Raw genomic sequence first — 24,402 nt, 5'->3', positions numbered from 1 at the left:
GTACCATTATAATATATATTTGTTTGTATGCATGGATATATTCAGATAGAAATGGGTGGTCTTTGCTTTTCTCTCTGTCCCCAGAAACCCACTGGTTGATTGAGGTTCTCTGTCTGATTCACACCAAGGGGGAACCCAAGTGGATCCAATCAGGGACCTCATTTGACTGGCTCCGCATGGATTGAGACTGTAAATGGATATAAATTATTAGTAGACAGGAAGGAAGCCCTCCCCCATCTCCTCCCACTTCCTGATCCAACTTGGGTATTGGGGGTCCTGGGAGCTGCTCCTGTTTTTCTGTGGTCGAGGCAGGCAACCCATCACTTGAGCAGCAGATTCACTTCTGGCTGTTGTGTTGGTTGACTGGAGATAAAGGTCTTCTGACCTTTCCTCACTGGGCTGGGATCAGACCTCGATCCTTAGATCTCACCCTCCAGAGTACCTGGGAATACGGTGTGAGACACTACAGCATGGATTCAAAGACAGTTTTTAGTCTTAAATTTTTTAAGAAAAGTCAGACCTCTGACGTTTCACCTTCGATTTTCTCTTGTAGTTCAAATTCCCTACCGTGAAACCAATACCAGATGAGCACAGATCAGCCCCCACAGTTGCCCAATAGAAATCACACTGTTTGTCTTTATCATCAAATTTGTTTCACAAAAAAATGAACGAAGTTAACGATTGGCTTCACCACCCAGGACGACAACACAGACTCTGCCAGCACCTCCCCAGTGGCGGTGCCAGGGATCTGGGAACAGCAGCCAGGCACGCAGGGACTCTGCCATGGCACAGGACTACGTGTGGTATGTGGGCCTTCCGTTCCCCGCCGTGGGTTTCAACCCTGAAGTCATAAAAGCAGCTCATGAGACGTTGGTGCTGAAGGATGAGGACATCCTCATGGTGACCTACCCCAAATCAGGTGAGCACACAGGGCGCCTACTGCATGGGACAGGACAGGCCTGTGCCCCCCACTCCCTCCCACTTTCCAGGAAGGATAGTGCAGTCACTCATTGCTGAAGGACTGGGGCCCACATGGTAGATTGCTAACCGTGAGACCTAAAGCTCAGTGACTGTGCCCAAGCCCCAGGACTCGAACCAAAAAATTAAATAAATAAAAGATTTAAGGAGCCTCCATCGTATATTACAACGTAAAGGGTGGCGCGGAGGTTACTTGCAGTAGAGACATGATTTCAAATTCATGGGCAGAGACTGGCAACTGGAAAGTTTCCAGTAAATAGAAGGAACTTGCCGGCCAGTCCCAGAATGCAGGGAGTCCTGTGTGAGTGACCGCTGGGAGTGGAGGCAAGCACAGAAGATACACTACAACTGAAATGTTCTGGAAATTCAGAAGCAGGGATACACAGAAGTGATTTCAAGGCCGGCTGAGAGGTGGATTAAACCCAAATGTCCACAGAGAAATGGACACATAATTCAAAATACATTAAGAGATCAAAATGGAATATTACTCAGTGTTGAAAATGCAGACAACTCTGACCCATGCGCCACCATTTTCAGGACATTTTGCCATTTGAAGCACATGAGACAAGGCCATAGTAAAAAATAATAATAATAATTGTGTGCACTAACACACAAAGCCCAGAACTGCCCCAAAGTCCTAGAGGAGATAAAAAGACTGTGGGGGTCAATCCAGGTGGCAAGCAAATCAATATTCATTTGTTGTGAACAGTATAGACTTATAAGATGGCAAGATAGTAGCTTTGAGTGAGCTATGATTGATATGAACTTAACACTACTTATCCCCACTGGATTGAACGGTACTGACGTTACTATCATTACGATGTATGGTGTGTATATTTTATTATGGTGTGTGTGTGTGTGTACTGTATATTCAGATAGAAATGGGTGGCCTTTGCTTTTCTCTCTATCCCCAGGAACCCACTGGATGATTGAGGTTCTCTGTCTGATTCACACTAAGGGGGATCCCAAGTAGATCCAATCTGAGGTCTTATTTGACCACGCCCCTTGGATCGAGACTGAACATGGATACCAATTAACCATAAACAGGAAGGAGGGGCCCCGCCTCCTCACCTCTCACCTCCCCATCCACCTCTTCCCCAAATCTTTCTTTACCTCCAAGGCCAAGGTCAGTATACAGTGCTCAATAACTATTCCAGGGCTGGGAATGTGGCCTAGCATGCATGAAGCCCTGGGTTCCATTCCTCAGTACCACAAAAACACAAAAAGCCAAAAGAGGCGCTGGGACTTAAGTGGTAGAGTGCTAGCCTTGAGCAAAAGGAAAGCTCAGGGACAGGGCCTAGGCCAGGATTTCCAGTCCCCAGGACTGGCAAAAATAAATAAATAAATAAATAAATAAATATTTCATCAATGCCTTTTAATCTTAAAACCTTATATAGCCAGGAGATCTGACATTCTCCTTCTGTTGTCACAGTGGGGCTTGAAACTTTCCTTCATGAGGTGAGAGTGTCCTCAGACCAAACCAGAGTGGGTGGTGTGAATCATGCCAGATAATCCCTGACAGATGAGCAGGATGCACTAAAACATGAACAAAACTGTATTTTAAGCCAATACCCATGGCTCATGCCTGTCATCCCAGCTAAACAGGAGGCTGAGATCTGAGGATGCAGGTGGGAAGCCAGCCCACACAGGAAAGGCCGCCAAGGTCTCATCTCCAGTGAACCACCAAAATAGCTGGAAGTGGAGCTATGGCTCCACTGGTAGAGGGACAGACTTGGACACAAAAACTCATGTCAAAACCCAGGCCCTGAGTTCAAGCACTAAGACTGGAAGAGAGAGAGAGAGAGAAATGAGATTGTGTTTTTTTCAGTGTCATGTGACCTGGTGCTTGTACCCTGACTCTGAATGCAGGTTCCATGAATAAACACCCGGGTCTTCCCAGCCAGAATAGACCCAGAGCATTTGTCCTCCAGGGAGAGGTCCCGCTTCCCCTGCCCAGCCCTGACTAGCCCTGTGCAAGCCCTACCTACATTTGCTCTGTCCCCTGTGCACATGTGCACTGTGGTTTTCAGGTAATTGAAGAGTCCTGAGATCTCTTTTGCCTATGCTGACCTGGTCCATCCTCCGATCTCAGCCTCCTGAGGAGCTGGAATTCCAGGCATGAGCCACCACTGCTCAGCCCCTTCAGTGATTATTCCACAACAACTTATAAATCTGTGGCCAGCAAATGATAACCAGCATCTGCTCTCCTGTGCTGTGTAGATTAATATCCCAGATGCATTTAGGCAATGCATTGTCCTTCCATCGTTTTATTCCTGGCCAGGTAATTCAGTTAGAGGAACTCAGAAATGTATTTGAAGAACAGATGCACAACCAGGAGACCCATCAACACTTTGATGTTTGAGGGAAATGTTATAGAATTGATCTGAGCAGAGATCAACATCAGAAATGTGAGAAATGTGTTTTGATTTTTGTTTGTTTGATTCTCCCTCTCAGGTGATCTATGTCATCAGAAATCCTAATGATGTTCTCATATCTGGTTATTATTTCTGGGGTTTAACAAAGCTGGCTAAGGAAACAGAGTCACTGGAGCAATATTTTGAGTGGTTCATGCAAGGACATGGTGAGTGGGCTGTGAAGTGAGCAGACAAGAATGTCAACATCTTCCAACGCCTTGTGTAACCCTCTGCCCACGCCAGGTTTTATCTTTAAATTTCACCATCTGTGAGTTCAATGTGCCTCATCTTAGAATTCACATTTGCTAAACATAACACCAAAAACACACCCTTCACTCACTCTTGCCCCATGACAGAAGTTTCCTGGGGTGATTGAGCCCCTGGAGCTTGCAGGCTGGGAAAGGGTAAGCTGCTCACTGGCTTCCCAGACAACAAAATTCCACATGACCACTACTTTTAAAAATTCTGTTTTGCTGTCCATTTCAGAGTTGCTCACTTGAAGTTGAGACCTCCATGTTTCTAGTGAGGCAGAACTTTTGTAATTCTCTCATTTCTCTATGGTTATGTCAGGGTTCCACAGCCTGACTTGGGTATGAAGGGGGAGGGGCGGGGGGCGCACATCTGTGCTTTATTTACCTCATTCTTGGGTAGTCCAGGCCCTGTGACATTAGCTTCAGTAGAGGTGCTTGAATGGTTTCTCCCCTCACCTAACATCTCTTACTAATCAAGACTATAGCCTGGTACAGGTGGCTGGCTCTTGCCTGTGATCTCAGCTACTCAGGAGGCTGAGATCTAAGGATCACATTTGGAAGCCAACCCAGGCAGGGAAACCTGTGAGATTCTCATCTCCAAGTAATCAAGATGCCAGAAGTGAAGGTGTGGCCCAAGTGGCAGATCTTCAGCCTTGAGCATAAGAATTCAATGAGAATGCCCAGGGCTTGGCTTCAAGCCCAAAAGTCACACACACACACACACACACACACACACACACACACACACACACACACACTCATCAGTTTGACTCTTATCTACAAAGAGTGATCTGCCAAAATCAGATATTGAATAGAATTTAACAAAGTCTTACAGTGTTTTCAAGTAGAATAAACCAAGCCAGTGCCCCTGCAGACTGACCTGCTTGGTGTCTTGGGCAGGGCTGGGGAGGCACCTCGTGTGCCAAGTGTCAATGCTTTGACCTTGCACTTGGACTTACGCTCAGTTGTGGAAATTGTGGATTTGGGGCAACTTGGCATGGAAGGCACTAGGCTTGAGTTATGTGAGGACCTGCTGGGATCCTTGTCCCAGTCAGGGGAGTTGGTGTTGCTTTGGGGGAGGGGCTCACCCACCTCAGATGGGGACAAAGTTGCTCCAAAAACAAAACAAAAAGGTTGTTTGGGAAGCCAGGTCCAGGTACCACAGTGCTCTCTCTGGTTCCCATCGCCATGATGCCTTCTACCTCACCTCTCCTCACTGCAGAAATCCACCTTACCAGCTGGCCAGGAGGAAATGGTGTGATAGAAGGGCATAAGGAATAATTACACTGATTTGCCATAGCATACTTGGCAGGTATTTCAACAAGTCATAAACAGGACCAGGATTCATTTCTCAGTTACACTCTAGTGAAGTTGACAGAGATGAACGTGATCAGTGCCAGGGCAGATGGGGAATGGTGGGGTCTATTCATTCTGCTCTGCTGTTCCCCCTGCAGTGCCGTACGGAGCATGGTTTGATCACGTCTGAGGCTGGGTGTCCCTGCAGGAAAAGGAAAACGTGCTGATCCTCAGTTATGAGGAGATGAGAAAGGTAATGAATGACGTTACACACAAGACCCCTCATTGTGGTCCCCTTACCCCTGCTGCCATCTCCCCTTCTCACCACCCATCCCCCTCTACCCTCCCCCAGTCTCTAGCCCACCTCCTCTTTCAACTTCCTAAGTCATGGTGTGTGTCATTCCTTCCTGCATTCCACTTATCTTCCTTTTCTTTTTCGTTTTTTGTTCTGAGATGGACTCTCTTTTCTGTTTGTTTGTGTGGGGTATTTTGTTTGTTTTTAACACAGCTCTGGCAGGCTTTATTAATGGAAAATTACGCACTGTTTCCTTTTCTCCTGTTGGCTCTGGCATGCTTCTAATGATATCAGGATCACTTGGATCCGTGGTAGGCAGTGTGCATACGCTGTAGTCCTTCCCACATGCTGTGTCCAGTTCAGTATCAGTGCCACTGTAGTGAGGGACAGCATTTGGGGCCAACATAGCATAGTACTCTATTTCAGATTTCCTCAGGCTGGGCAGTTGTTGGCAAGGTTGACCAATTTCCCTTTGCCCTGTCTAATCATCTTCAGCATCTGTTTGTACCCCAGCCTGTACTTCCCACTTTTCATAACAAGCTGGAGTCTAGAGTTGATCGACTCCAGAGACTTTTTCCATCTTCTTGGCGTCCAACATTTTCCTGCCTTGGGTGGGGGAGGGCTCCCAACACAAAGCAGCTGACAAGATGGCTGGGTGGAGAGAAAGGTGAGGTAGAGTCTTGAACTCAATACTTGATGCTTTGCTCTTTGGCTGGCTCTCTACCCTCTGAGCCAAGACTCCACCCCTGCACTCCACTCCTCCTTTCTCCTGCCATTTCCTTCTGCTGTCTTTCCTTTGCTTCCCTTGAGACCTGCTCCATGTTATCTCTTCTTCATACCCATGGCGCCCTGTTTTTCTCGCCTTAGGAACCGAGGAACATGATAGAGAAGATCTGAGGGTTTCTGGGGAAGGTACTGGAGCCGGCAGAGCTGGACTTGGTCCTAGAGAACAGTTCCTTCCAGGCGATGAAGGAGAACAAGATGTCCAATCTCAGCCATGTGCCGGAGGAGCTTATTCCAGCTGACATCAAACTCATCAGGAAAGGTATGGGAGCACCCTGGGGAAGGAGGTGCCTGAGGCCAAGGAAGGGAAATGGGTGCTACATCTCGGGGTCCTGGCCTTGGATCAGCCAAGAGAAGGCTGGCTGCTCACTTCTGGCTGTGTTGTTGTTTATTTTTTTTAAGTAGATTCTGGAAGTGGAGCTGTGGTTCAAGTGGTAGAGCACCAGCCTTGAACAGAAGAAAGTCAGGGGCAGCGCCTAGGCCCTGAGTTCAAGCCCCAGAATTGGAGCCCTGAATAAAATAGTAGATTTCTCTACAGAAGTGTTAAATATGTCCCCAATAGCAGAAAGAATCCACCCTCGAGTTTCTTGTTGTCTATCAGAGGGTGGCAGAGAGAATATTTTCTGTGCAGTGGCCAAAAGCACAGAAAAGAGAGAAAGGCCTCGAAATTAGCACCCTCGAATCTGTGCCAGGTACAGTTGAGGGGATGCCATAGGACCTGCTGACCACAACTCTGAGAATCTGTTTTTCCCTCTGAGTGGGTCCTCAGCTCCCCCCAAATCCATCCCAGCCTTGCCCCATTCTGCACCCCCATGGCGACCCCACGCGGCACACCGTGCCAGGCACCTGAGTGTGCACAGTAATCATGGCCGTAGTGCTGGGAAATGGGGCTCGAGGTGCTCAATGCTGATTGGACCTCGTCACTGTAATAGGGAGGTCAGATCTGGCCAGTGCCATCATTAACTGTGGAGGGACTTGAGGTTGACTCCAGCTCAGATTACAGCAGAAGCCAACTCCATCTCCACTAAGCCCTCTCCCACCCTATTCAGGGAAGCTCCCCTTTATTATGATAAGTTATGTAGATTGACTACCTGAGGCCTGGGAGTTCAAGGGAACCTGCTATGAGTAGGCATATCCACCTGCATCATGTGAACCCCGCCAAATCCATGCATCAATTCTAACTAGAATGATGTTAGTTCAAATAGATATGAGACAGACTGTAACTCTACTGGCCACCTGCGTGCGGCCTAGCATGCTCTGCAAGTGTTGTATCTTCATTGATCACCTGCGTGTGGCAAGTTTGTCTCTGCTGTTTGCCTTATAATCAGGCTGGAAGGCACACACAGGCAGTCGGTTGCAGCTCCTGAGTCTGGGCTGCGCACGTGCATGCAGTCCCAGCTCCCGAGTCTGGGCCCTGACCCTGCTCACGTGGTCGGCAGTTTCAGCTCCTGGGTCTGGGCTGCAACCAAGGTCGATCGGTCGGTTCACTTTTTGTTCACTTTTTACTTCCCCAATAAATCTGTCTTTTTGTCATCTTGTAGCTGGAGACTGTGTAGTAAACTCTTTGGGGGAACCAGGAATCCCCTCCCTTGGGGGGGACCCCGTTTCATTGTAGCGAACCCCCACCCTACTTCAGTCACTAGTTCATAATTGTTTCTAACCCCATGACTCAGGGGATATTTTTATCTCTGTACAAAGCATCATCTTTGAAGGTTTTGTTTTTGTCTCCTCAGACCACAGGTGGTCCCAGACAATGTTTAAAATGCATAAGTTCAGGCAACCACGGCCCCACACATGTGGGGGAACACACACACACTCGCACACTCACACACACTCACACATACACTTAGTTCTCTATTACATAAGAATGCTATTGCATACAGGCAGACATTGAGGCACTGGAGTCATCTGAGACCCAGCCTGACCTTCCTAACCCCCACACATCTGTGGCAGGAAACAACGCCCCTAGTGGCAGAGGCAAGAACTTCAGAGGAGAGCACTGGACATAGAGCCAGGTTGCTGTGGAGTCCATCTCCCAGGGGGAGACAGTGGCTTCGCCCCCAGGGCAGGCAGAGGATAGAGGGGATGCCAGGGCATGGAGCCTTAGAGCCCTGGGCCCCTCTGATGTCAGCCTTCCTTCCTGGCCTCCAGGTGTTCCCGGGGACTGGAAGAACCACTTCACCCCAGCCCAGGCCCAAGCCTTCAAGAAAATCCTCCAGGAGAAGATGGCCGGACTTCCTGCAGAGCTCTTCCCATGGGAAAAAGTCCAGACTTATCTCTGTGTCTCTGGAGACGAAGACTTGTGCCACCATCCGATAGAAGTGACTTGACTGTCCGCCAGAGGGAATCATAGCACAAATCCATCACTCAAATCTGGAGGTCTGAATTTTCCTCTTGCTTCTTCAGTCCAATCATCGGGGTGGGCATTAACCCTTCTCCATCCAGGGCATTATTAACTTTATTGTTATTATAGACATCCTGTACAGAGGGTTTGCAATAACATGAGTCAGGTTATGAGTACATTTCTTATCCCGTATCTTGCCTTCCCTAGTTCTCTCCATCACTCCCTCTCATTTCCACCCACAGTTACATAGTTCATTTGATCCATATCCAGTGATCTCCATTGCTTCACTTATTCACTTCCCCCTGTTATGTCTAGATTTCTGGTCTCCAGAGACCACCAAGGAGCCGATTCCAATACAAATGCATGAGAGTCTTTATTGCAAGCTCGAGCCTGGACTCTCAAACATCACCGATGCAGTGGATCTGGATTGAGAGTCCCAGTCTTCAGATAGGCAGGGTTCTTATTGTGATTACAACAGGGACAGGGTATTTCCAACTTGGTAGATACTCGATTGGGTGGCACTTAGCAAGCAAGTCTTGTTCTATTTCTGTTATCTACCCTTTCAGTTATCTATGTAGGCTTTGATAGCGGGAACTGGCCTTGATATCAGGAACTGACAACAGGTGGTCACGTAGCACTGATGCAGGGGGTTAATGCAAGGGGTAGAGCAAGTCACAAATGGGTTAAGCAAGCCATTTACAGAAGCAGAATTTTGCGGTCAGGCTGACCTAGTACCAACTTTATTTTAACAATTGCCACCATGCTTTCCCATTACCACTAAGCAAGCGTCAGCAGGCTAAAAAAATCCAGTACTCAGTGATAAGTAAACCAACCCAACAGTTATCATGGCATTTCTACTACTATTATGGTTATTTCTATAGTCTATGCCTATAATCATTTCTTTTACTGTCTGTTACCATGGTTGCTACCTAGGTAGAGAGGGGAACAAGGGCTTCCTATATTTTTAAATGTGAAACTACAAGAAACAAGTCTCACGGGTTGGGGTGCATCCCTCTATCATGGAGTCATCACCAGGGTTTAGAAGCTGTTTTAATTTTAACACTAAAACTTATATTTAGTCACTCAGGTTCTCAGGTTAGCCCTTAACACCCTCAACCTCTCATAGATACCCACAAATACCCCAACCATAATGTAAAGATGATTGAAAAACCAGCAAATAAAATTTTAATTTAAAAAATTGAAAGAGATTTCTTGTTTCCATATCCTAAAGCTTATTTCCATGGCTCTTTTATTCTATCTAAATATAAAGAGCACATAGTCGTTGTGCCTTCGTGTTTCTCTCCTAAGAGTATGCTCTTTTGGTCTCACTGGGTAAATCTAAAATCCTGTATACTTTATCATGTCCTACTGTTTTTTTATCTTTTTTTTGCCAGTCCTGGGACTTGGGACTCAGGCCCTGAGCACTGCCCCTGACTTTTTTTTGCTCAAGCTTAGGGCTTTATAGTTGAGCCACAGTGCCCCTTTGGGCTTTTTCTGTGTATGTGATGCTGAGGAATTGAACCCAGGGCTTTGTGCATGCTAGGCAAGCACTCTACCACTAAGCCAAATTCCCAGCCTGTTTTTTAGATCAATATCCACATATGGGACAAAACACGAGCCCTTAGTGTATCTTAGTGTGGTTTTCTTTAGTTAACAAGCTTTGTTCTACTTCCATCCTTTTCTCTGCAAATGACATAACTTTATTCTTTCTAGATGCTATGTAAAATTCCACTGTGTATAGGTACCACATTTTTGGGATCCACTCATCTACTTTGGGACACCTGGGCTATTTTCTTATCTTGGCTATTGTGAATAGTGCAGCAGTGAACAGGGATGTGTAGGTGCCTTTATAATATCCATCGTAGCATTGTTTTGGGTAGATGCTCAGGAATGGTATGGCTTGGCCTTAGGTAAGATGTATGTTTAGTTTGTGAGGGTTTTAATGGGATGTTTTTATACTTACATGATACATTTTAATGCAATGGCTACATTGGTCAAACATAACAGAAACAATAAAAAAAAAACCTAAGAACTAAAATATACATCATATACTTAAAATTGCATAAATATACATATATGTATATATATGTATTTTATGTGTAAAAATCTTATAAAATCAATACAACAGGGTTTTGCTTGTTTTCAGTATATAGGTAAAGCGTGCGTTATGCTTCAGTCACTGAGTAGCTGGAGGTACAGACGTGAGCCCCCAGTCCCCAGCTGGTTTTTCCTTCTTATAGGAATTAGGACTGGCCTTACCTATGAACCTGTAACCACTCTATACATCACTTTGACAATAAATAAGTAAATATATATATATATTAATTAGAACTGTCTGTATAGGCTGTAAAAACCAAGTTCAATTTTGTTAGGAATGAACGGTGGAAGATGTCATTGCTGAGCCTTCTAGAAGGTCTGCAATCACTTTCCTCTCTTCCCTGTCAAAGACTCACCATCAGCAGGGTTTTAGAAAGTCAAGTCCAAACTTGCTATTATCCACCTTCTAGATTTAACCTGAAAGAAGAATACTGGCTCTAACTGCCACGAGCTTGGCAATGCGGTGGATGATAGGCAATTGGGTGTAACTAGAGACATCTTGGCCTCCTGATGATGGAGGTGAAGTCCCACTCCCAGGCAGTGGGCATGTCTGAATCCCTAGAGGCATGAGGGAAGACTTAGACAATAGGTTACTGTACTTGCCGGGCCTATGCCAGGAACTTGCAGTACTCCCTGAACTCTCAAGCTCCCTGTGATCCTGCCACAAGATCATGACAATATTCAGGACCCAACTGTGGGAACCTGTAAATGCAGAGCCATGAGGCCTGCCAAAGAGAATTGGAATGCCATTCCCTCACTCTCAGGAAGCTGAAAGTGGCCAAAGAAAGATCAATGTCCCCTAGTATTACAGACACCATGGCTTCCACCCTACGTGTGAGGTTATCTGCATCCAAATTTCCCCAGACCTAGGAGCCAGGCCAGGGCCTATTCAAATCCTGGTTATTGGCTGCTCAACTTTGCCTTCTCTTGGTAAGGAAGTCACTAATCCTACCATTGTTCCCCCCACACTCTGATGTTGGTAACTTCTAACAGGCTGCTATCTTGTATTCTGCACTTACTCATTCTGTTTTCTTCAGATTATGAGACTGACGCGCTGCCTACTGCGCTAAGGAGGCAACTTCATTCTGTTTTCTTAAGAACTGGTGCTGAAGAGCCAGACTAAAGCCATTTTGAAGTCAGGCCCCACTTTACCACACGAACCTGAGATAAGCAGGCCCTGTGAGCAAACCCAGGACAAGTTTATTAGGGCCCAGCCGGTCAAGAACTCTAACCGCCTGGGAATGCTTAACTCCAACCGCCCCCAGAATGCCTCGAGCCCTGAGCCAATCAGATTTGTACGTGTGTCCTAATCTCGCTTGCTTGAACACCTGATTGCTGTAACTTTGTTTTTTGTCTTGCTTCAACACCTGATGGCTGTAACTTTGTTCATTCGCAGCTCAAGGCTTCCTCCTAACCTCCGCTGTGTCAGTGGGTAGAACAAGGCCTGAGTTGCAGCCCGCTTGAATAAAGCCTTGCCTTGCTTTTGCATTTTGGAACATCTGAGCCTTGGTGGCCTTCTTGGTGGTCGTTTCGCGACTTGGCATAACAGTACCAGGATGTAATATGGATCCTTGTTGTCTGTGTCATTGTTCTTTATTCTTTAGACATCCCTATGAGGGGAGGAGCCAAAGTTCTACTTGTATCCCCCTCCAGTGTATATAGGATCAATTTAAATTGGGATTTTCAGATGACCATGGGGTAAAAGTTTCTGAAAGGTACTGACCCAACCTGTGGTTGGCTGGCCAAGCCAAGGCTCCTTTGACCCCCAAGTTAACCTGGGTAGTATAGAATTTGGTATGTAATGAGTTCTGCCCTTAAATTGGGTGACACAGGTGGGCCATAAGGGTTTAGTTTCACGTGACCCCTCACTCTTCCACCAAGTTTGCTCCTCCTCCATCCAGAAAGTATTCAGAGAATAATTTGTAAACTAATGGGCCTTACTAGCAAATGTTGTCTCTTCCCAGGCACTGGAGACTGAGGCCCATCTAAGAAATAATTGACAGTCCATTAAAATGCTCATGTGCTTTGCTACCAAAGTTTGCCAAAACATTGAGGTCTTGGTTATCTGTTTGTTGAATGGCAAAAGGATTTGTTTTTAAGGAGGAGATTTCTTATTAACACTGACCACATGATTCTATAGTTCTATGGGCAAAAAGTATCTCTTGTTACTGAAGTTCCAGAATACTCATTGCCAATATTCATTTTTAAAGCCTAAGACAAGTTTAAGACCTTTGTGCACTCATGAGACATGGTCTCAAGCCAAAGCCTACTATGTCTGTCCAGGACACCAAAACCTCCTAGGAGGAGATCTGGTTACCAAGAGCTGCCGCCCTGGTACATTGGGCCTCAGAACAGGGATGTGTGAAAGGAAATTGTGCAGCCACTGCCACTGCCTGAGAAGCTGCCTCAACACCAGCACAGCCTCAAAGTATTTGACTGTTGCAGGTCCAGCCTGCCATCCAAGCCAGCTCCACTCAGAGGAAGCAACCAGGAGAGCTTAGGAAATACATGGCAGTGAGGGCCGGCCCCCACCTTAGGTGAACTTAATAATGCTTCCGTGCGTCAGTCTGCAGAACTTACAGGCAAGTCAGCAGGAGGTGCAGAAACCAGTTGGGAGACACTGCCCCTGCCCAGCTCGGGTCCAGCCCATCCCTTCCAACCTGGAGAGCCCATTTGGGTTCAGAAGTTTGTCAAAATGGCCTCCCTGCCACCTGGAAGGGACCCTAGGTCACCATCCTGATCATTCCCGCCATGGTAAGAGCAGGCAGGATCCTTGCTTGACTCCACCACATGGGTCTGAAACCTGCTGATGTGGGAGAGTTATGTGGCTTAGAGGTAGAGTGATTCCCTTGCATGCCTGAATCCCGAGGTTCCATTCCTCACTACCGCATAACCAGAAAAGGCTGGAAGTGGCACTGTATTGATTTTTCTTGCCACGTGCCTGGCCATCACAGTCCTCTTATCTCCTGCAGGACTTTGGCAATTCTGGGCATTGTCCGTGAGGGCAATCACACACATTTTTTAAAAAAGGGTTTTGATGTTATTGTTTCCTCACTGCAGGGCCACTGCAGGACACGGCCACTGCACTTGGCTTTCCAAAGCTCTGAGATGGAGAGCCATTGACAGCAGAGGGAGGAAAGCCGTCGAAGACCTTCGAGAAGGTTCAACACCATCATCTTCCACCATTCATTCCTAACTCAGCCAAGCCTGGGGATGATGACATTTTCACAACCTCTACATTAAGACAGTTCTTCTAACTCCTCGAGAGAGAAAACCTACAGGGACCAGTGGCTCACAACTGCCATCCCAACTACTCAGGAGGCTGAGATCTGAGGATTGCGGTACAAAGACAGCCCAGGCAGGAAAGGAGCTGAAAATCTTTTCTCCAGTGACCCACCAGGAAACCGCAAGTGGTGCTGTGGCTCCAAATGGTAGACTGCTCGCCTTGAGTGAAAAAGACCTCAGAGGCAGCACCCAGGCCCTGAGATCAAGCTCCGCCATTAACAACCACAACAACAAAAAGCAGCGGGAACACGATACTGGGACAATCTCCTTTCCACATCCTGTGAGCATTGCAGGATTTACACCTTGGACCGTACCCCACAAGACATTGTCATCCTACCTGCAGGTGAGCTTCAGAGAAGGAGGAGGGGGGAGAGGAGGAGAAAGAGGAGGGGGAGGACAAGGAGAGGAGTGGAGGAGGAGGAATGGGAGGAAGAGGATGAGAGGGAGATGGAGGAGAAAATTGTGGTATACGTCCACCCTTGGGAAGAGGTCCTAATGTTGTGACACAAGGAAACCAGCCACCCCTGTGGAACAAGGACCTGGCCACTCACAGGACAGGGACTCCTGTGTGCACGTTGCCTGGGGTGAAGTCCAAAAGTACAACGTCAACAATGGGTATCTGGATGCCTCCGCCTTTGGGAGGAACTTGCACTATCCTGGTGCACTGCATGGGGCAACCACAGGTGCTCCCATGGTACCACTGACCCTGAGGATACTGCACAGAGAACAGGAGGAGGTTTGCCTTGTCTTTCTTGGTCTCCTGTTTGCGCTGTCACTGCCTCTTTGGGCCTGTCACCACTGCCCAGTCATATGCAAGTGCTAAGGCCACCTGACTCAGTTTCCCCACCTCCAGTCACATTCCCATTCCCTTCTCCCACCTCCAATCTTCAGCCTCCAGAGAACTTGTCATCTCTCACACACCCTCATCTTCTCCCTGGATCCCTTCCACACCCAGGGTCAAGCTGAGTCAGTGAGGCCTCTGGGTCACCTGGTCTCCCTTGAGGCGCCATTACACCACCCCAATGCCTGTGTGGGCCATGCAGCCCTCCACAGCTCACACAGTGGATTTTTGTGGGGTTTGTGTGTTTTTATTTGTTTACTGGTTTGTTTGTTGCTAGTCCTGGAGATTGGGACTCAGGGCCTCAGCCCTGTCCCTGGTTTGCTTTTGTTTAACACTAGCACTCTACCTCCTAGAGCCACAGCGCCACCTCAGGCTTTTACTGTGTATGTGGTAGTGAGGAATCGAACCCAGGGCTTCATGCATGGTAGGTAAGCACTCTACCGCTAAGCCACATTCCCAGGCCTCACAAGGTGCTTTGACAGGAAGAATAAAGAGACTCGTGTAATCAAGCAAACTTTTCTTTTGCCGCTGTTGAGTTCCTATCCACCTCCCCCAGCCTCCACCACTTCCAGTTCAAAGGAGTCCAAAGTGGGAAAACTGGAATCCAGTGAGGGTTTCTTCTATAAAGGCTGACCTGAGAACCTGAGTGACTAAATGGAAGTTTTAGTGCTAAAATTATAACAGCTTCTAAGGGCTGGGAATATGGCCTAGTGGTAAAGTGTTCACCTTGTATAAATGAAGCCCTGGGTTCAAGTCCTCAGCACCACATATATAGAAAAGGCCAGAAGGGGCGCTGTGGCTCAAGTGATAGAGTGCTAGCCTTGAGCAAAAAGAAGCCAGGGACAGTGCTCAGGCCCTGAGTTCAAGCCCCAGGACTAGCAAAACAAACAAACAAAAAAAAAACATTGTAACAGCTTCTAAACCCCGGTGATGACTCCATGATAGAGGGCTGCACCCCCACCCGTGAGACCAGTTTCTTGTAGTTTGGCATTTTAAAATATAGGAAGCCCTTGTCCCCTCTGTAACTAGGTAGCAACCATGATAACAGACAGTAAAAAAAAAAAAAAAAATGATCATAGTGTTAGACTGTAGAAATAACCATAATAGTAGTAGAAATGCCATGATAACTGTTGGGTTGGTTTACTTATAACTGAGTACTGGATTGTTTTAGCCCGCTCAAGCTTGCTTAGTGGTAATGGGAAAGCATGGTGGCAATTGTTAAAATAAAGTTGGTACTAGGTCAGCCTGACCGCAAAATTCTGCTTCTGTAAACAGCTTGATAAACCCATTTGTGACTTGCTCTACCACATGCATTAACCTGCTGCATCAGTGCTGCGTGACCACAGGTTGTCCGTTCCTGATATCAAGGCCAGTTGCCATTATCAAATCCTAAATAGATAACTGAGAGGGTAGATAGCCAATAGATATAGGACAAGACTTGCTTGCTAAGTGCCATCCAATGAAATATCTGCCAAGTTGGAAATAGCCTGCCCCTGTTGTAATCACAATAAAAACCCTGTCTATCTGGGGATCAGAGTTCTCAATCCAGATCCAATGTGTCGGTGCTGGTTGAGAGTCCAGGCTCCAGCTTGCAATAAAGACTCTCATGCGTTTGCATCAGAATCGGCTCCTTGGTGGTCTTTGGGGACCTGAAATCTAGGCCTAACGCTTCATGGATGGTTTCCAGAAGCAGGGAAGACGTAGTCTTTCTCTGGGTTAATTTAGCCTATGGGTAGCAAACACGCAGCTCCTGTGGCAAGGAGAAGTGGGAAAGACAAAACCCTCCCATCTGCAGCAGCAGTCTCACCTGCAGCCAGTTACCTTGTGTACAAGGGGAGCTGGTCAGCAAACTTGCACTATGAAATAATTGCACTTTAACTTTTCTAAAGCTAAGGTAACCGTGTAATCTGCAGTATTCATCTTCAGTCCAGTGTCATTTCTCTGCCCCCAGCCTATCCCTCTCTCCCCAAATCTGTTGAACTTATTCCCTGGAGCCCGTCCCAGCCCATGAAGAGCAAAATCTTATAGAAGAAAGAAGCCAGGTGCCGGTGGCTCACATCTCTAATCCTAGCTAGTCAGAAGGCAGAGATAAGAAGAACTGGGATTGAAGGCCAGCCCAGGGAAAAAGGTTCATGAGACCACATCTCAGCCAATAACTGGGATCGGGGTGTGTACCTGCCCTCCCGGCTCTGAAGGATAGAGGAGGCTGGGATCAGGAGGAATCCAAGTTTCCAGATGGACTAGGCTAACAGCATCGAGAGAACTTCTCCCCATCTCAACAAACACAGGCTGGTGGTGCATGCATGTTATCCCAGCTAAAGTGACAAGTATAAATACGAAGCTCCAGGTCCAGGCCAGTCCTGGAAAAAAGTGAGACCCCAACCTCAAAAACAGCCAGGGCAAAACTAAACAAAAGAAAAGGTAGGATGAGGGGGACTGGCAGTGTGGATCAAGCAGTAGAGCACCTGGATAGCAGGAACAAAGTCCTAAGCTCACACTGTAGTGCACCTACTCCACACTCCTGAACCAGAAAGAACGGTGATGAAGGGTTCCCTGTACAGAGCACAGTCCTCCTGCAGATCGCAGGAGACAGGCCCACTGTCACTGGCCACTCTTCCTGGCCACCATCACTTCATGGAAATTGCCACAGGGGCTTGGCCTAGGCCCTACCGCCATCCACACTTCCCAGTCTCCCCTGTCTTTTCTGCACCAGGACCTCAGGGTTCACCCAAAGGACTTTGCCAGCTTGCCAGTCCCATTGGCCATGCTTCCCTTTGGAGGAGTGTTGTACTTCTTTGAGACAGATCATCAGTGCAAAGACCCAGGTCCATGTGGTGATGCCCGAGGTAGTGGATGTTTGCCTTCATTGGAATGAGGGGTTGGAGCTGTCTGGTGTGGAAAGAGCAGAGTGCTTCCCGTAGGAGTCAATGGGAGGAAAGAGAACCCTTCCAGAGAACATCCAGCAGACCCTCAGGCAGCCTCCTGCCATGGGACATCTCTGTCCCCTCCTGGGGCACCTCCTCAGGGACTTCCTCAAGGGTCACCCCCACAAAGGGAAGCATTAAGGCATGTTTGTCATCCCTGAGTTCCGTTGCCCCCATTTATTTGAGCAAGAACACCCATGAGCCTCATTGACTTGCACCTGGTCACTCACCCTGGTGATTGGATCAAAGATACCACAGAAAAACCCAGACCTGCAGAACTGAGGGACAGATGCATCTATGAGCCCCCTCCCCAGGCCTGTCGCCTCTGCAAGATGGGGCACAAGGCTTCCTCCCCCCAGACACAGAGGTAATTCTGGACTTAGTCCCATGGAAACAGCTCTGGAGGAAGTCCTGCCATCTTCTCCCGGAAGGTTTCCTCAAAGGCTTGGGTCTGGGCTGGGGTGAAGTGGTTCTTCCAGTCCCCGGTAATGCCTGGAGGCCGTGGAGAAATGCTGACATCAGACAGGGCCAGGGCAGGATGGCGCCAACCCCTTTTGTCCCTTCTGCCCTCTGCCCACCCAGAGAGTGAAGCCACTGATCTCCTCAGGAGATGAACTCCACAGCAACTGGCTCCATGCCCAGTGCTCTCCTCGGAAATTCTGCCCTCTGCCACCATGGGTGACTTCTTGCCCCAGGTGAGCAAGACACTGGAAGCTCAGACCTGGGGTCTCAGAAGTACCAGGTCCCCTCAATGTCTGCGAGCACACAATACCCTTTCTCTGTAATACAGGGTTAAAGGTGAGTGTTTATGTGATAGAGTTATTATATAATAGAGTTAGATGTGCATGTGTACACAAGTGTGTGGATTTACATTGTGTCCATGTGTATTTTATACAGTTTTTAGTTAATAAACTTGAATGTGTCTTTCCATGTGTGCACATGTGTGTGTTTGTGTGTGTACAGGTGCATCCGGTAGAGTTCTTCTATAAGAGTTAAATGTGTGTGCCTCTGGGAACACGCGTGCATGTGTGTGCAAGTGTGTGTCCATAGGGGATCTTGGACTCAGGGGCTGATTGTAGACAGGGAGTTATTTCTCCTCAAGCCTAGTGTTCTTCCTTGAGCCGTAGCTCCATTTTCTATTTGTTTTGGTGGTTAACTGAACAGGAGTCTCATGGATTTTCCTGTCTGGGCTGGCTTTGACAGGGGATTCTCAGATCTCAGTTTCCTGGGTGGCTAGTTTACAGGCCTGAGCCATGAACATCCAGCTGGAACTTGTATTTTGTTTTGTTTTCAGCTCTAATTACTATCACATTACCCATTTCCTTGTTTGTTTGTCCATTGGTCTGTTAGTTGGGGGCCTTGGACTCGGGGCCTAGACTCTGATTTTGAGTTTTCTTTGCTGAAAATTGGCACTATACCACTTGAGCCATAGCTCCACTGCCAACCTACTTTTGTTGACAAGCTGGGAGTGACCACTCATGCTGCCTTTGGCTGATCCTTGGACTGGAGCCTGCGGTGAGAGCACTGGACTTGCCTATCTAGGCCTCTGACACCTCCACATGGTGTATCCATACCTTTCCTGGTGATTTTGAAGTCGTTGAGAACAAGCTCCTTGGCCACACTACCAAAATTGGACATCTTGTTCTCCTTCATCGCCTGGAAGGAACTGTTTTCCAGGACCAAGTTGAGCTCTCCCGGTTCTAGGGCCTTTCCCAGAAACTGGCAGATCTTCTCTACTGACTTTCTTGGGTCCTAACGGGAGAAAAACAGGTTCTCAGGTATGAGAGGGAGACATCAGGGAGTGGGTTTCAGGAGGAGGGGGCAGGAGGGGAAGGGAAGACAGCAGAGGAAATGGCAGGGGAAAGGATGAGTGGAGTGTAGGGTTGGAGTTGTGACTCAGTGGGTAGAATGCCAGTCATAGAGCAAAGCATCACAAACTGAGTTCAAGATTCCATCTCCAAAAACAATTAAAAATGAAGAAAAGAAAAGAGGATGAGTAGAATACAGGAAGGAAAGACAGACCACATGATGGAGACATTTGACCAAGAAGGACATTCAGAGTGTGTGTGTGTGTGTGTGTGTGTGTGTGTGTGTGTGTGTGTGTGTGTGTGTGTCCTAGGGGAGAGGGAGTAGAAGGGGAGAAGGAGGAAGGGGTCAGGGGGTCAGTGGTGTGGTGGAGGCATGGAAAATCATTCATTACCTTTCTCATCTCCTCATAACAGAGCACCAGCACATTCTCCTTTTCCCTCAATGACAGCCAGCCTCGGACGTGATCAAACCACGACCCGTACGGCACTGCAGGGGACACCAGTGCAGCAAATAAAGTCACTTCTTTCCCCATCTGCCCTGTGTCCTTAGCACTGATCACTTTGGTCCCTTTTAACTTCACCAGGGTGAACTGAGTAACGAATCCTGTCTCTCTATAGCCTGAAAGGGAGAGCCCTCTGGAGGCAGGACATGGCTTTCCAAACTATTATTTCCTCTTGAGCAAGCTTTGCCCCACGTGGGGCAGGTCACCCAAAGGGAGCAGCAACTCCTCTGACCTGGGCAGTGAGTACTCAGGCTGAGTGCCCTCCATGCCAAGTTGGTCCATATCCATAATTTCCACAACTGAGCAGAACTCCACATACATGAATAACTGCCAGGGCATCATGGGGGCAGTGACTTCAAATCCCTCCAGGGCCTGGGCTATAAAGCCATCAGACCTGGGTGGTGACCCCATGACACTGGCTCAGTCCCCATGGAGTCACTGTGTCCTCCTTCTCTCCTCCCCTCTCTGGGCACTGAGGTACAGGACATGGCTTTCTGAACAATCTGGTTTTCTTTTCTCTTTTGGAGCAACCCGTGTAAGCAGGTCACCAAAGGCAGCAGCAACTCCTCTCCCCTGAGCAGCAAGTGCCTCAGGCCTTCACATAGCTCACGCTGAGGGCACTCCATGCGAAGTTGGCCCAAGTCCATAATTTCCACAACTGAGCAGAAGTCCAAGTGCAAGATCTAAGCTTTCACACTTGGCACACGAGGCGCCTCCCCATCCTTGCCCACGACACCACGCAAGTCGGTCTGCAGGGGCTCTGCTGTGGTTCCTTCTACATGAAAACACTGGCAGACCTACTGTTCAAGATGGGCACAGCTGGCTCACGTCTGTCATTCTAGCTAATCAGGAGGCTGAGATCTGAAGATGGCGGTTCAAAGCCAGCCCAGGCAGGAAAGTTACTGAGACCTAATCTCCAACTAACCACCAGAAAACCGGAAGTGTTGCTGTGGCTCAAGTAGAAGAGACCTATGATTGAGTTCTAGAGGTTTAGGGCAGTGACCAGTCCCAGAGTTCAGGCCCATAACTGACCAAAAGAAAAAAAAAATACTACACAATGTCTAATTTTGAACAATAAACTCTGTAGATCACAGTCAAACTGAGGTGCGCTACTTCTGGACTCAAACTCAGGACCTGGTCACTGTGCCTGAGTTTTTACTCTCCAGGCAGACACTCTCCCACTTGAGCCACAAATTCACTTCCTGCATTATGATGATTAAGTGGAGACCAGAGTCTCCTGGACCTTCCTACCTGAGTTGGCTTCCACCGGTGATCTCAGCTCTCAGCCTCCTGAGTAGCTGAGCTGACAGCCATGAGCAGCAGCACCATGCTGCTGAGTGGGAGGAGATATTGGATTAGGGGAGAAACAGTTCGTTAAGCAGCTCTGCTGGTTGTGAAGCTAAAGCCAAGAGCCTAAGCCTCCAGATGATGAGGTAAATAAAGCACAGATGTGGGCCCCCATCTTCCATACCCAACTCAAGCCATGGAAACCTGACAGAAACACAGAGAAATGACAAAATTACAAGGAAAATGAATGACCCACAAATTTTGCTTGATTGCAAACATAGCGATCCCAACTTCCAGTGAGAAAAACAGACAGCACAAGAAAACGGAAAGAATATAAATACATAGGAAAGGGAGAATCTGGTCATCTGAGAAGCCTGTGAGAAGCTGTCAGTCAACAGCTGGGAGGAGAACCCACAGAGGGGGGCCGGGTCTTCCCCAGGTATGGAGCTCCAGGGGCTCAAAACCCCAGGGGAACTTCCATCATGGGCAAAGTGTGGTGTTGCCTTTAGCAAAGGTGAATTCTAGGGGGAGCAAACCTGGACTCACAGATGGTGAGATTTAACAATAAAACCTGGAGCGAGGGGTCACAGAAGGCACTGAAAGATGCTACGCACTCACCGTGTCCTCGCAAGAACCATTCAAAATATTGTTCCAGCGACTCTGGCTTCTTAACCAGATTTGTAGAACTCCAGAAATAATAACCAGATATAAGAACATCCTTAGGATTTCTGATGACATAGATCAACTGAAAGAGAGAAAGGAGAGAATTAAACAAACATCATTCCCCTAATTGCTCACATTCCTGGTGGTCAGAGAAGTTCTAGAAAATGTCTCCCAGACATCAAGATACCTGGGGGTCTTTTGGTTGTGCATTAGTTTGTCAAATCATTTTCAGGGTTTCTAAATAAAATCACTGTGCCAGGAGTAAAGCAATGGAAAGTCAATGCAAGGCCTAGAAGGATCTCTGATATTAATCGACAGAGCACAGGAGAGCAGATGTTGCTTAGCATTTGCTGGCCACGGATTTATGACTCAGAGTAAAATTAACTGACGCTGCTGGGCGTTGGTGGCTCATGCCTGTAATCCCAGCTCCTCTGGAGGCTGAGATCTGAGGACCCAAGGTTGAAGTTAGCCCAGGCAAAAGAGCCCATGAAATGCCTATCTCCAATAAACTACCTGAAAAGCAGAAGTGGAGTTCTGGCTTAACGTGCAGGAGTGACAGCTTTGAGTACAGAAGCTCAGGGACAGCACCTAGGCCTGAGTTCAAACCCCAGGAATGGCAAAAAACAAAGCAAGAAAAGAAAACAAAAAGAAGACCACTGAGTGTGGGAGATGAAATAACACAGCAACAGAGTTCACAGCAAAGGATCCCATTTCTGTGATGTCCAGGTGCACTCTAGGTAGGATGGCACTGGGGAAGGGTTTCCCATGGGCCTGCTGTGTTGGACCTGAAACCAGGATGGCTCTCTGGAGGAGAAAGGCCCCAGGGCTGATCTACCCTGAGCACCAGGGGTTTAATCACTGCACCAGGTGCCAGGTCCCATGACACTGAAACAATGCAATCTCATTTTATTCTTTTCACTTTCTTTGTTTGCCAGTCTGGGAGCTTGAACTCAGGGCTCAGGCTGTCCCCTGTTTCTGTGCTCAGGCTAGTCCTCTACCACTGGAGACACATATCACCTGTGGGTTGTTTGTTTTCTGGGGTTTATTGGAGATAAGAGTCTCTTGGCCTTTGCTGCCTGTGCTGGCCTTGATCCTCAGATCTCAGTCTCCTATTTAGTGGGGATGACAGGCATGAGCCATGGGTATTGGCTTAAGATACAATCGGGATTTTTTGGGAGTCCTGGGGCTTGAGCTCAGGTCCTGAGCTGTCCTTGGCTTCTTTTAGCTGAAGGCTAACATTCTACTCCTTGAGCCACAGCACCACTTCTGGCTTTTTCAGTATATGTGGCCCTGAGGAATGGAACCCAGGCCTTCATGCAGGCTAGGCAAGCACTCTACCACTAGGCCACATTCCCAGACCTAAGTACAGTTTTCTTCCTGCTTTAGTGCATCCAGTTCATCTGTCAGGGATTATGTGGCCATGAGCCCCATCCTTGACACTGGTTTGGTTGAGGACCCTCTCCTCATGAAGGAGAGCCTCAGGCCCCACTGTGACTACAGAAGGAGAATGCCAGCTCTCCTGCCTACATACACTTTCATAAGGCATTGATGGAATAGTTATTGAGCACTGTGTACTGACCTTGGCCTTGGAGGTGAAGAAAGACTTGGGGAAGAGTTGGATAGGGAGGTGGGAGGAGATGAGGGGGGGGCCCTCCTTCCTGTTCACTATTGTTGTGTTTCCACTTTCAGTCTCTATCCATGGGGAGCGATTATATGTGTTCACAGATCGCACCCACTTGGGATCCCCCTTGGTGTGAATCAGACAGAGAATCTCAATCAACCAATGGGTTCCTGGGGACAGAGAGAAAAGCAAAGGTCACTGATTTCTATCTGAGTATATAATACAATATTATATATGTGTCTAATCTCTCCACACACACACAAACACCCCATTATGGTAAAATATACATGCCTTCCGCCTTACTGATAGAAACTCTGTGGAGCATACAATCTGGTGGGGGTAAGCAGTGTTGAGTTTATTTCAATCATAGCTCACCAATGCCAGTGTTTTGATATCTGATAACTCTTCACTGCCAACAACACCTAAATATTGGATTGTGAGCCGCTTCCCCTGCCTCCCACCAGCCTCTTATCTCCTCTAGGACTTGGCAAATCTGGGCCACGCATGTGGGTGCCGTTGCACACAATGTCTTGTTGTCACTGCAGGCTTGTCTCAGGTGCTTCAAATAGCAAAATGCCGGGAAAATAACAAGAGCATAGCTCTCTGAGTTGTCTGCATTTTCAACACTGAGTACTATTATTCCATCTTGATCTCTCAGTCTGTTTTGGATTAGGCAGCCATTTCTCTGTGGATTTTGGGTGTAGTCCACCTGGTGGCAGTTCCTGACATCATTTCAGTGTGTCTCCTGGGGTGTGCAGTTCAGCACATTGCACTTGCAGTGCGTCCTTGGTGCCTGCTCCCCCACCCAACGCCCCTTCACACTTGATCCCCTGCACTCCCCAAACTTCCACTTCCCAACCATGGCCCAAATGATACTGCTATTTGAAATCATTCCTCTTCTCCAAGTAACCTCAGTGTCATCCTTCTCATTTTAGTATACCTTGAAGCACCTCTAAAACACAAAAAAATTGAGCCCCCAGCCCTGGAGCTTGACCAGGGCCTGGGCGCCATC

At 47.8% G+C, this 24,402-nt stretch overlaps 1 protein-coding gene and 2 pseudogenes across 2 annotated transcripts in view; 1 reads left to right on the top strand and 2 right to left on the bottom strand.

Annotated features, from left to right (window-relative positions):
• LOC125368443 (sulfotransferase 2A1-like) overlaps window positions 1-24,402 on the bottom strand; it is a 33,345-nt gene that overhangs the window by 8,645 nt on the left and 298 nt on the right. The window contains exons 2-6 of one of the 2 annotated variants that reach the window (XM_048369410.1): window positions 23,349-23,560; window positions 21,725-21,851; window positions 19,709-19,803; window positions 19,083-19,260; window positions 17,865-18,000 (exon numbers count right to left, since the gene is read on the bottom strand). In XM_048369410.1, the coding sequence (XP_048225367.1) occupies window positions 17,888-18,000; window positions 19,083-19,260; window positions 19,709-19,803; window positions 21,725-21,851; window positions 23,349-23,560 (725 nt within the window). In that variant the 3' untranslated portion in view covers window positions 17,865-17,887. Of the gene's footprint in view, window positions 1-17,864; window positions 18,001-18,129; window positions 18,264-19,082; window positions 19,261-19,708; window positions 19,834-21,724; window positions 21,852-23,348; window positions 23,561-24,402 lie in introns of those variants that run through there. The other variant, XR_007214233.1, reaches the window with a different exon arrangement.
• Window positions 784-8,347, top strand: LOC125338879 (annotated as a pseudogene).
• On the bottom strand, window positions 5,295-6,077 carry LOC125338881 (annotated as a pseudogene).

This window comes from Perognathus longimembris, chromosome 20 (genome assembly GCF_023159225.1).
Source record: "Perognathus longimembris pacificus isolate PPM17 chromosome 20, ASM2315922v1, whole genome shotgun sequence".
NCBI classification, from domain to species: Eukaryota; Metazoa; Chordata; class Mammalia; order Rodentia; family Heteromyidae; genus Perognathus; species Perognathus longimembris.
Note: the sequence above shows the minus strand (reverse complement) of the source record. Positions and strands in the feature narration are given on the sequence as shown.